Genomic DNA, 13363 nt, shown 5'->3' with positions numbered 1-13363 from the left:
TCTGGCTAAGCCAAAATATTAATGCCATATGCAAGATGTATGTTTTACAGATTTGTTGCTGTTGGGTATGTACTACATTCGAATTACATTAACAACAACTTTATCAAACAGTGAAAGATAAGACTTGGGTAATGTTTATAAAAGTGAAATGTAGACATAAATATCATCATAAAAGCAGGAAGGAAAGAAATCTGTCTTTCATGTTAGAATGAAAAATAAATCTGAACTAATAGATGGGCATGATTTCAGGCACATGTGTGAAGTTTGAAAAAAATCACATTGAAAGACAATAAAAGGAAGAATATATTTGATCTCTAGACCATATTTATCGATAACTTTTCAAATAGGTAGAGTACATGGGAGCATGTACTTTCTCCTATTGTTCAGTCTGTGCTTCTGTCCCACTATGTAACAGCATTACTATTACATTTATTTCCTAGTACAAACATAGATATTTTAGCATTGGCCAAACATGTACACAAGTGTCCTAAACATATGAACTTCAGAGCATGCAAGCTCAAGACGGACATCATTCCCAAGGGAGCAAAGAAAGAAAAGATTCTTGATGGGTAAAAAAAAATCTTGTTCTTTTATGTATAATTCAGAAATACTGAGGATATATAAATGATTATACAGTATGGCTGAAGTGTTAAAATTTCATGGGGAGGGTAATTAAGGAAGAAGATGAACAAAAAGGCTCCTTGGGGTGGCATGATGAAAAAAGGGCTTGAAAAACACCGCCTTAGGGAATGCCAAAGCCAAAGAGAGATGCAAGCGCAAATGCATTTCTTTTCATGTGTGCTGTCAACTTTTGATTCATCATCTTAATCTTAAAGAGCACAGATGAGGAATAGCAATTATTTTTAGAGCTAGTTACAATATGGTAAGGAGTAAAAGAGACTTAGAATTAGTATTTTTAGCCTTTTTATTAGCTGCTTTTTGGGATGTGAATATAAAGTATATGTGATGTTGTAGCTCCAGGAATGATCATTGAAAGACTCAGTGAGCAAAAGCTGCAAGATGACCTGTAGTGTATAAGCAGTAACTGCATAAGTACATTAACTGAAAACATGGTAGATTCGGGAGAGAACACAAGCGATGTCATTCCTCAGAAAGGCTCACAGTCCATCCAAACAAACACCATGAAATGGGTACTTGAAAGGCGGTGGAATCAAGGTTAGAGGGTAGAGAAATGAAGAGGAATTGGTGAGAGTATAGTCATAAAATTCAATATCCCACAAAATTAAAAAGAAATGAAAGAAAAGAGTAGAGTTGGGAAGAATGGGGAATGATGAAAGAGTGACTTCGATCAAGATCAATTGTATTGAAATCAATTGAAAAAAATTACTATGGGATGGAGAAACAGCAAAAGAATAACATAAAGCAAACAACACAACTTCCATTAAAGAAAGGAGTTAAGATTTCAAAGATGTCATTTGCCTGTCTTTTTAACTATCTGAGCAGAGGGAGAAAGCAGGAGAGAGAGAGAGAGAAAGAGAGAGAGACAGAGAGAGATAGACAGAGACAGACAGAGACAGAGAGAGAAAGAGAGACAGACAGAGATACAGACAGAGAGAGCGAGATAGAGAGAGGAACAGAGAAACAGACAGAGTGATTAATAAATTAAGGGGTAAGTACAGAGAAATGCCTTACTATTCAAAAGTCTAGGAACAGAAAAGTCCCAGAGACTGGAGGACTTAGTGGAAAAGCAAGCCCTTCCAACTGTCTTTCCTACGATAGGAGGAAAACAACAGTTCATTAACCGCTAGAGAATACAGTGACTGGGTTTCACAGATGAAGAGGGTCCAGACATTGTTAAGGAATATAACTTATGGCAATTTATCTATTTGTTATGTTATAAGCTCACTTTTGGTAATTAAAACCCTTAATAATATAATTTTGGGGGGTTTATGTGTCTTATGCTTTAGCTTATCTCTAAAGTATTACAAAAAGCCAAGAAACATAGTTGTGCTGGTAGCTTCAGTGTGGTCTTGTTTGTAAACATTTGGTACAACTATGTTTATTGCAGCATTATTTACCATAGCTAAGATATGGAACCAACCCAGATGCCCCTCAGTAGATGAATGGATCAAGAAAATGTGGTATATATACACAATGGAATTCTATGCCTCCATCAGAAAGAATGACATTTCCCCATTTGTTAGGAAATGGAAAGGCTTGGAAAAAATTATATTAAGTGAAGTAAGCCAGGCCCAAAGAAACATAGGTCCCATGGTTTCCCTTATTTGCAATATCTAGTATAGGTATGAGTCAAGCAGAAAAGGTCAGATAATGTGATGTTAGGAAAATGAACCCTTAAATATGTATTTTAATGTTTTCGTTTCTTTCATGCATATGTTTCTAACGCATTTATAATATTATTTCTTTGTTGCTTTGTATGTCCCTCCCCCACAGTGTAACCCCCGCTTTCACTATATTTGATGTCAGTATAACATGTGGAGGAGATGGGGGCAAACAAGTCGTTTAAGGATTCAGGTGGACCTGTTGCAACAATGAGAAGTACAAAATGTCATGTCAAAACCAGCTTTACAATGTCGGTGTGGGGGGAGGGGGGTATAATTGGGTGGGGGGAGGGGGGAGGCTGGGAAGGGAGGTGAAGGGTAAACAAAGGAGGAGGCTGCAATGCTTGGTAAGAAATGTATGCATTATCCTGCCCATGTAATTCTAGCCCCTCTATACAGTATGTTCTCAAATAAAATAAGATAATATTTAAAAAAGTCAAGAAACTACTAAAGAAGTTTCTTAAATATGGTACTGATTATAGTCATGGGCTATAGTAATTGCTAATACATCTGTTTCTTCATGTTCTCTATGGAAAAGTTTATGTTAACAAGCATCTGTAATGATGAGATGGAGAGAAAAATGATTATCCTTTTGTTTTAAAATCAAACTTCCAAGTATTCAATTCAGTTGTGTATATTTGTGTGTCTATGTGTAAGAGAGAGAGAGAGACAGACAGACAGACACAGAGACAGATACAGACACAGAGAAACACAGAGACACAGAGAGATAGTGGCTGATTTATTGTCCAGCAATAATTTTCCATTTTCTATTGATGTCCTAAGGAACAAAGACTGCTTAATTTAACTCTTTGGCCTGCATCTGCTATATTTGACAGAGTCCATGTGGCGCAGCCTGAGGTCCTTGTCAGATTGACTTATTGGAGCCTGTCTGATTCAAAGGCATTGGGATTGTTTTGCAGATAAACTGGTAGCCCCATATAGAAACTGAGAAGTGCCACCAAAATGGTCTAGAAAACTTCAGTGTTAATTTTATCATGTTTCTGTCAGATCAGCATGGCAGGTGAAGAGCTATTTGCAACTTAAATCGCTTGCCACATTACTTAATAATAATTGACATGCTAAGTCCATAAAAAAGTAACAAATTATGACTACTGTCAATCATTGTAGAGAATCCAATTTACAATCTTGCTTCTTATTTTATCTTTTGAGGTTAAAATGACATTATGAAGTGTAATCTTTCAAGAAATCAAATTCTCTGAGAGGAAAAAAAAGCTTGATTATAAATACCATGAAGATGAAGTTGCTATGACCTGTCATAACAAGCACCTGTCATTTCCTATATTGTATTAAGTAGTCAATTAAAGTGTTTAACTGGTCTTGTAGCAAAGAATTCTATTCACAGTATTCCTTTAAAGATATCTATGTACAGGTAATACTTACTTTCCCTTATAAATGAACTTGAAGGTTCATTTATTTATGTTTATTATTATATTTAACTCTAACATCTTCATTTTTTCCTCAACACAAATGTTTCAAATGTCTATATACAATGAATTAATTTTAAACATAGTTATCCCAAAGAAACTCCACAAATATAGATTGTCCAGTAAAAGAGCAGAGCTACAGAGGTATATATTTGAGAAAGCCTAGCATCTGTATCTATTTTTCTTTCTTTGGTAATTAGCATCTGAATTGCAAATCTGTTTTTCACCACTGTTCGTTTAAAAGCAAAGCAACACTAGTGTCCTTTGTGATATTCTCTGCAGGAAATTTTACCTTTGGGAATGGGATCTTCCAACAGTTTCCTTTTGAAACATAGTGTTTATAAGTATGAGCTGGTGAATAAATACTGTAAGCAGAGCTTTGTTCATATTCCCGATGGGGTCACCAAGGTGAGCATCGTCCATACCCTGTTTGGTTCAGCAACAATCCCACAAATAAGCCATTTCGGACTAGTGCTTCTAAATGATTGTTCAGAGCACATTCACACTGTCAGTCAATGGCTACTCATGTGTGAGATTGAAAAATCTTCCATACCAAAGCTATGGCTATATTTCATTTGGTTTTACGACTATAAGGGAAATAAGACAGGGAGGGAAAGGTATTAACAGATATTCCGTTAATATTAAAAGGCTTGCAGGATACACTGAGGTTATTCCCAAAAGACGAAGTGTAAATTAATGAATCCATAAATATGAGATAGACACTGAATACTATTGTGGCAATCATAAAAATTACCTTTACAGAAGTCTAAGTGGATACCAAGATCTAAGGACTCACTCTGGGAAAAAGGATAGAAAAAAAAGGGCTTTCTTTATGCACATTTCCTCCAACTGTCATGAACAAAAGTTCTTTCAAAACATACTCAATTCCTGTAATAACTGTATCTTTACATTTTGATTTTTAAAATCATTCTTGGATCACTATAATATAATATAATATCACTATTATATAAATATAAACATGAATTTTTCATTAAAGAACTATGCAACTATCTAGCAACACAGTTTGAATGAACAAGTGCCTTTTTGAGGAAATATTACTATAAGAACTTATGTGAACTTTATGCACAAATGTCATCCTTATGTCAATAAGAAACAATTAGAAAATAGAATTTAAAACATGCACACACAAACACATACACACATTTTCAAACTCAATGCAAGAAGGCTTAGAAGCAATGACATCTCTGCAGCAGCAAATTGAACTATCCAAGATGAGTCTAGAATATCTTAGAGGTAACTAGAGCACAAGGAAATGCTCAATAAATGAACTGGTGGGAATATACCAAAGAGATGTTGCTGTGAAGTGAACAAATGCTCAGTGGCCAAAAGTGGAAGAATTTAAACAACAAAATAATTAATGTAGTATTATTAACCAAATCATTCTACTTGTGGGCATAGTCTTGCTCCCTATTTTATGTAAAGATCAGAAAATAGTATGTAATTATTTTCAGTTCAATTGTTCTATAGTAATGAAAACATTAAAAAATAAGTGTTCAACAAAAATAGAATGGGTAAATATATTAATAAGTTACCATTTCAATGAAAATTAATAAAATTGTGTACATATAAACATGGACTATCACAAAATACATAAACTTAAAGCAAACCAAAACTATACATAAATAAAATTTATGCTTTCATGAATATGGAATAAAGCTCATGGCAATATCTGTAGTGGTTTTTTTGATGTAGAAAAGCCATACATTGGTACTGGAGCATAGTTTACAATTTACTTGTCATATATAAAGCTGGTGGTAGGTACATTAGTGCTGCATAAATGATCTATTCATGTTTATATGCCTAAAATTTTGATGAAATACTTTAAAATGTATTAAAAGGTTAAAGATTTCAGTAGCTTGGGTATGCAGGTGTTATCAATTTTTTATTGATTTAGACTTTCTTGCATAATCTAATTATTCAATAATTGAAAGTCATATCTACATGTATTTACCCATTGCAACAACAAAAATAAACTAACATTATCCCACATTGAGGAGTATAAAAAGATACATAGAAAAATACCAGTATGGACATAGTTAACTGTGTGTTGCTAATCTCTTGGGTATTTTATTAACAAATATTAATACAAAAATAATTAAAAATAATAAAAATGAATAAAAACCATGAAAACTGTGTGATAGATGCTAATAGAATTTCAGAGGGGCAGTACTTGATAATAAGACATGTAGGAAAGATTGGGAAAGCTGAAATATAGTAGGGTCTTGGTAATATGCTTGAATACTTGGAAAATATTTTGTAGAATATATCCTGTAAAGGAAGTCTTCTACTATTAAATTCATCTGGTGCAGGTTTATTGTAGTGTGTGATTTTTGGTTGGGAGACTGATGAATTTCCTTATAATGAGAAGAAACCTATAAGAACCTGAGTATCAGGAGCCCCCTGTTTTGTTATTTCCCCCTAGTCTACAAAGATGGGTACAGCCCACCAACCACTCCAAATCTTGCTGCTGAAATTATTTGGTGGGCACTATTTTGCAAAATAGAAATTTAGAGAAATGAAGTTCCAGGATTTTAAGATTAGATAGAATGAGCACAAATGATTAAAATGGAAAGCTGGTCAGATATGGGAATACAATTTGGGAATCTAAGTAGAAAAAAGCTAGCAGTGATTCTGTCTTTGCATAATTTGGTCTGAGTATGTACAAATGTGATATATAAAACAGAACCAGCTATTCAGCCAGTATCCTGAATATGCCAAGGGCTAAACAGGGTTGGTTTAAGTTTAAAAAATGAAATCCTCCTGGGTATCAGTGATGCCCACCTATCAAGCTACTCAGGAGGCTGAGATATGAGGATTGTGGTTGAAAGCTAGAACGGGCAAAAAAAGTACATGCAACTCTTATCTCTAATTAACCACCAAAAAGCCAGAATTGAAGCTGTGATTCAAGTGATAGAGCCCTAGCCTTGAACAACAACAACAAAAAAACCTCAGGTACAGTGTCAAAGCCCTTATTTCAAGCCACAAGTCTAGTACGAACACACACACACACACACACACACACACACACACAACCACTAGAATTCCACCAGAATGGCACTGTAATTATATAAATCATAGTCATTTTCTATGTGTATTCTCGTATACATGTTTCCATTGAGTCCTACTGTATTTAAGGAAATTCTCTACAATGTACACAAAATATGAGTTCAGATCTTCCCCATGAATACTTCTATTATAATTATTTGGAGCTGAATAGAATCACAGAGCTCTTGCTACATGACTAAATGTTGCATGCACAAGGGAAATGGCATTTTGAAGTAAATGATAACAGGAAGTCTATCTTTCCTTGTTGATATTCATATTCTTTCCTACATACACAAGTCTACACCTCCCCAAACACATAGCTATAGTTATTTGCATATTAAGTTAATTTTCCTTAGGAAATTCATTATCAAGTGATTCTAAAATATGCAAAAATGCTTATAATTATAACATAATGGTTTAGGAAACTATGAACTCTTTAAGTATTTTATATCCTATTTCAGTAAAAACCCACTTGGGAAATTCATGCAAATTACTTGTGCTAAATTTGGGAATATAGTGTAATTCTAGGTAATTTAAGAACTATGATGCATACCTTTCCAAAAAAGTTAGCTGTAGGGAAGTGGAGCTGTGGCTCAAGTGGTAGAGCACTCGCCTTGAGTTGAAGAATTCAGGGACAAGTGCCCAGGCCCAGAGTTCAAGCCCCACAATCAACCAAAAAAAAAAATTAACTGTAGGACAATTTCACAGATATTCACTACTTCAACTATGTATTTCTTCCTTTTATTTAGCTAAGTTCCCCAGTAGAAGCGACAGAGCAAAACAAGAGTATAAAATTTGAACTGTGATGATAACTTCTATGATAATTTTGCTTTTAATGTATTGATTTTCAGTGATCTAATTACATAGCAATATTTAATAAAGGCATGCTTTATAGTATTTGCAAATTTGTATGTGGATTTGTATAAGATTTTGTGTCCAAACAACTATGATAGTCAACTTGAAAAAAATTATACAATGGGACACTCAAAATAATGGGGGAAATTCGTGTATACAGGGTAACTGAATATCACAATGTGTACTGTTATGCATATATCTGGCTAATAGAGATCTCTAGAAATGAGTAAATAGCGAAATGGTAAAATTTCAGTTGAATTTGATTCATCATAATAGATTGTTTAATTGGAGAATGAAAGGAACCCAATACTGCTTACACAGGTATCTTCTAATACACTTTTTCTAAACATTGTTAACTACAGCTGATTGCAGTTATTTTTTTCCGCTGATATGATCTTTTGAACAGTCTCATTGTGGTTAGGTGGAAGTGTGCATAACATTAACAGGAAATTTCCTACTAATGCGATTCGGAGTGAATCCCGTGGAACCTTGTTACACAGGAAATTTCCAACTAATGTGATTCGGAGTGAATTACGCGGAACCTTGTTACAGTGTGCTTACCATGGTAGCCTCTGCGATGGAGCCGAAGCTGTTTATGAAGATGTTGCATGTGACATTAACTGGAGGACCTGCAAGAGATGGAAACATCAGGGCTACTTATCTTAAATATTTCCAAATGAAGTTACAAGGCTCATTTATTCATTTTTTTAAACCAAATGTCTAAAACCAGTGCACAGCAACTGAGCAGGAGGTTCTGGGATCAATAAATTACTGAGCAATTCTTTTTGTCAAGTTCTGGGCTGCTTGCTCCATTAATATCATTTATTCCATAATAACTCTGCCAGTGGGAAATGTTCTATCATTTGCACTCTGGGATGTCAGAGTGCAGAGAGGACATGGAAGGCTGCAGGAAGAAGCATGGTCATGTCTGTTTCTAAGAACTGTGCTTTTCCCTAATCTTCACAGAACAGTCAAAGCATTGGATCATCTGATTTCCATCTCCGAGATTCATTTGGGATCTATATAAATAACTACAGTGTCAGATTGTGTACCATGGGCTAAAATGGCTCTGATTTAAACTCTAGGTTGTCAGATAAGGCCATCCACATAAACTGATTTATAAGCTTGTGTTTTTTATCTGAACATATTTTTTACAAGAACAACTTTATTTACTTTTTTTTTTTTTTGCCAATAGTGGGGCTTGAACTCGATGCTTGAGTGCCTGAGCTCTTCTGCTTAAGTTTAGTGCTTCACTACTTTCTGCCACAGCTCCACTTCCAGTTTTGACTTTCCTACTGGGGCAGGCTTTCAACAGTGAGCCTCAGTTCTCAGCCTCTTGAGTAGCTAGGATTACAGTGCCTGGCTCAAATTTACTTTTCGTAAGGATGGCTACAAAAGACTATAGTAGCCCCTTGCCCTAGCTTTCCCTTCCACCTTTCTTCTTTATTTTTAAAGATAAAATCATTTATAATAAATTGAAGAGGTTATTTGGGTATTTCTATCACTTTCTCTAAATGACATGTTTGCTCATTTCAAATGTGTCTGTTTTAGGCATATGTTCAGATGTCCACCAAGAAGACAAGGGTTTAGTCTTTTCTTCATATATTATCCCTTTCATTTACCCCGTAAATCTATTTTCTCTTCATCCATTACCAAAATATTGTTAATATTAGAGCAGTATTTACTTTCTATATATTGCAACAATGTACATAAGCCAAAAATTATACCAGGATTGCATTTCCTTTTCTGCAGAGCATTTTCCTGAGATTGATCACTCTTTTGTGTACATTTCAACTTTCTCTTTGCATGTCATTGATTTATCCACAAGTTTCTGAAAATGTCTAAATTATGTTTCAATGTATTCAGACTCATCAGATAGTCTGTTAATTTTATTTTCTTTAGGAGTTACTATCCAGAATATTTTCTCTAGAATAAAGCAGTCATCTAAATTTGACACCCATCCCTTCTCATCACAATGGAATGACTACCATCACTTTATTTCATGGGATCCTATTTCCCAGTCCCCATTCTTACATCTTTCTTAGTTTATTTCTTCATTTTAATTGAATGTATCTTTCATTAACTTTTTGAAGAATAACGAGGGTATGCAGCTTTGAGAATTTCACTGTCCACAAATGTGCTTCTCATTTTTTTCACACTTAATACATACTTCAATTTAGTAGAATTTTTTAGGTTGGAAGTTGTTTAATCTTCGGATTGTTTCAACATCTTCTGTTATTGTCAATTTTCTATTATAGCCATCAAAAAGTTCAAAGCCATTCTTATTCCTGATCTTCATAAATAGCCTATTTTTTCTTTTTAATGATAAATGGAATGTTCAATTTTTAAAATTATTTCATTAGTTAGCATGATTTAAGATATTATTTGATGTTTTGATTTACATCTATGTGATTATTACTAGTACAAAATTTTCATCTTTAGGTTGGTTCTGGGGATTGAAACCAGGACATTACATATACTACTCAAGCGCTCTACTATTCCCAGTCTTTGTTTTTCATTACATATTCTCTAGATGGTAATTTGTTTTACCAAAAGGTAAAGGATACAAAAAGGAAATATATATATACATATATATATTAAAATAAACAGGAAGATTCATGATTCTGAGTCAGTCCTCTGTTGTATATTGAAAGCAGCTCAGGATGCATCATCTAGAAATGCCTGACTGTCACATTCAAGTTTAGTTGTACGGAATACAACCAAGGCATCTGCTCTTTTATAATTATTTGCTTGCTTTGTGGTGTTAGGCCTTGTGTACACCAGACAAATACTCCATTGTGCCTTATACCTCCAGTCCAGCATCAAGGCTTTGAAAAGTTCCCTAGGTGAGTAGAATATGTAAGAGTATTTGGAAACTTCTGGCCTAAAGAATCCCACACTAGGAAACATCTATAGCCAACATCAGGCAGGGCCAAAACTTAACTGAAATTTTCTTAGAAAGAGGGAGTGAGAAAGTTGTCTATTGTGAATTTGGTGAATACTGATAAAAATAAACAGCGTAGATGTTACATACTCAAAAACTCAAGATTCTTAAGCCTGTATACTTCTAGAACATAAAAGTTTAACAGATACAGAAGCTAAATTGTTTTAAATGAAGGATGGTTATTTATAGGAAAAAAGTCCTGAGTCCTGTAATAGCCTTGAAAAAAGCTGATTAATAAACAGGATTTCAACAATCTTCCTGGGTTATTTATTAAAAAACCATTTGCAATGTTTACTTAGCAAAATCTGTAATATGTCAAGGTATCTTCTATATAAGAATGGAGAAAGTGTTACTTGGTCTCACTGTTAGAGATCTTTTATTTCACTTAATGTAAGTGATAAACTCAGAAAATAAATACAGGCTGACTGGCAGCCCTGAAGAGCTGAAACAAGTATTTCATATTGTATGTTATCCTCCTGTTTTCTCACTTAACCCTAAAACACCATTATTTTCTTTGCTTGGCAACAGCAATAGGAACCTGGGGAATATTATTTGGCTTGAGATAAATTGTCGTTTGCTCTAGTGACTTGTGTTTACAAGAGAGAAAACACAAGAGCATAAAAAACCGGGTGAATCCATCTTCCTATAAAGAACAGTGGAAGACAGGCCATGTCAGGGAACGTGGTCCTGGACAAAGCTGATACTAATGATGGGTAGATCTATTGACTCTTAATGGGGGGATTTCTCTCACTCCAATGTATCAAGGAAAAAAGTAGTTATTTACATATTAATTTGGAATAGGCAATGAATAATAAGGGAGTCCATTGTCTATTATTTTGCCTATGCCTTTTAAACTTTATTATCCACAGAATTATAGCAGTGAAAAATAAGATGGAGGCAAAGATTCAGTGGTGACCTCAGGATTCTTAAGTCAGTATGGTCTGTTTGTGGTACATGTAGTGTTCCTGGGAAGCAAGTCCTATGTGATAGTTCTTCATGATTGCAGGAAAGTTCTGGAAGGCACATTCTGATGTTTTGTGTCAGGAAAAGAAACTTCTAACTTTTTTTTCCAAAAAGCTCTCCTTAGTTATCAGAGGCTTTTGTCAATGAATGACAAAACATAATAAATATGCTTCTGTAGAAACATGATGGCCAAAAGAACAGTGGCTCATTTAGGTTTTGGTTTATGGCTGTGATCAGGATGCCTCATCTAATAGAAAACAGAATCAGCTTCTACCTCTCCAGCCTCCAGCGAGATGGAGAATGCAAACGCTTTTGTCTAAAATGACACAGTCTGGTTTCAAAATCTAAATTACACGTGGAAATAGGATAACTCACATTGCTATCTGATAATCAGGTAGATTTATTTCCTGTATGCTAAAGTGTATAATGTTTTGCTTAGTTTATTTTTTTTCCAGGGCTGAGGACCGAACCCAGGGCTTTGAGTGCACCGGGTGGGCACCCTTCTGTTGGGCTAAACCCCCAGACCCTGTTTTGCTTAGTTTTTACTTGAGTCCTATTTGTGTGAATTCTCTTGTGCAGAAGAAAAAAAAGCACAAGAATTCAGGCACTAAATCCTAACTCTGAGTATCAAAAACATATCACATCCCTTGTGAAGACATGCCCATGTATAAATAAATAATGATTTTCTTTAAAAAAAAAAAAAAGGCTGAGTGCACTGGCTTTGTCTGAGTGATTTAAGAACCAGAGATTGGCAGATCACAGTGGCCACCTCCGGCAAAAAGAAGTTCATGGGATTCCATCTCAAACAAAGCTGTGGTCAGGGGTACATGGCAGTCATTCCCAGCTACAGGGGAAACACAGCAGGTGGGCTGCAACCCATCCATCCTAGGTATAATGTGAGATTCTATCTCAAAAATGATAAATGCAAAAATGACCTAGGTGTGTGCCTCACATGGTAGAGGGCTTGCCTAGCAAGCACAAAAGCCCTAACTTCAAGCCCTGAACCACCAAGTATAGGTCTAGTAAAATATAAATCAAATTGGCAGTAAGAGTCATTGATTCAGATGCCATAATATTCTATAAAGTTATTTCAAATTTACCCCTTAAACTATTTGGAGCTCTTATGAATTCTCGATCATGAGACCGGGGAAACTGAAGTAACATTGGGAATATTTGCACCAATGGGTAAATGCTTAGACTCCTAGAAAACAGGAGTGCATTATGATCTTACAGGTGAGAGATAGAATGAACCTTACCAAGTGTAGTGAGAGTGGAGGCAGATTACAAAGCATGAATTGCATTTAGCATCACAATGTTTTCTAAACATATTAGGTTCTTCCCATGAGGCTTCTCGTCCATGTCAGATCAGGGTAGCAATTTTGGAATAGTCTTTTTATCCTAGCTATTGCTATGACTAGTTCAAACATTTTGTAGAGAATGAAGCTCAGAGAAGATTGTAAATTTTCTATTGCCATCACAGACAACACCTGTTTAGCAGTCCTCAGCCAATCTGTTCCTTCTCTGTGCCAAGGCAAAAGCTGTTTTATCCATCCAATACACTACTATGTTTAGCCACAGAGCAAATAACTGCTATAGCATCCATATGGCAAATTGTGCTTTCAAAGTGTTCATTCCATTAGACATCCTTGGCCTGTAAAGCAAATGACAGTAGTTGCAGATGTTTGCGACAGCAGATTTTCTTTTAAATGTTTCTTAAAGAAATAGAACATGGCTTTTAAATGCAGACAGAAAGTAAAGGCAGAATCACAGAGTCAAACACAAAGGGT

General features: G+C 35.0%; 1 protein-coding gene across 2 annotated transcripts in view; it reads right to left on the bottom strand.

The window, feature by feature from the left end:
* Glra3 (glycine receptor alpha 3) overlaps positions 1–13363 on the bottom strand; it is a 126512-nt gene that overhangs the window by 67173 nt on the left and 45976 nt on the right. For both annotated transcript variants that reach the window (XM_070015991.1, XM_070015992.1), the window contains exon 3: positions 8231–8298. In XM_070015991.1, the coding sequence (XP_069872092.1) occupies positions 8231–8298 (68 nt within the window). The remainder of the gene's footprint in view (positions 1–8230; positions 8299–13363) is intronic.

The sequence above is a fragment of the Dipodomys merriami genome, unplaced genomic scaffold, assembly GCF_024711535.1.
Source record: "Dipodomys merriami isolate MVZ:Mamm:240054 unplaced genomic scaffold, mDipMer1.0.p SCAF_12, whole genome shotgun sequence".
In the NCBI taxonomy this organism is placed as follows: Eukaryota; Metazoa; Chordata; class Mammalia; order Rodentia; family Heteromyidae; genus Dipodomys; species Dipodomys merriami.
The sequence above is the reverse complement of the archived record's forward strand: the minus strand, read 5'-3'. Positions and strand labels throughout refer to the sequence as shown.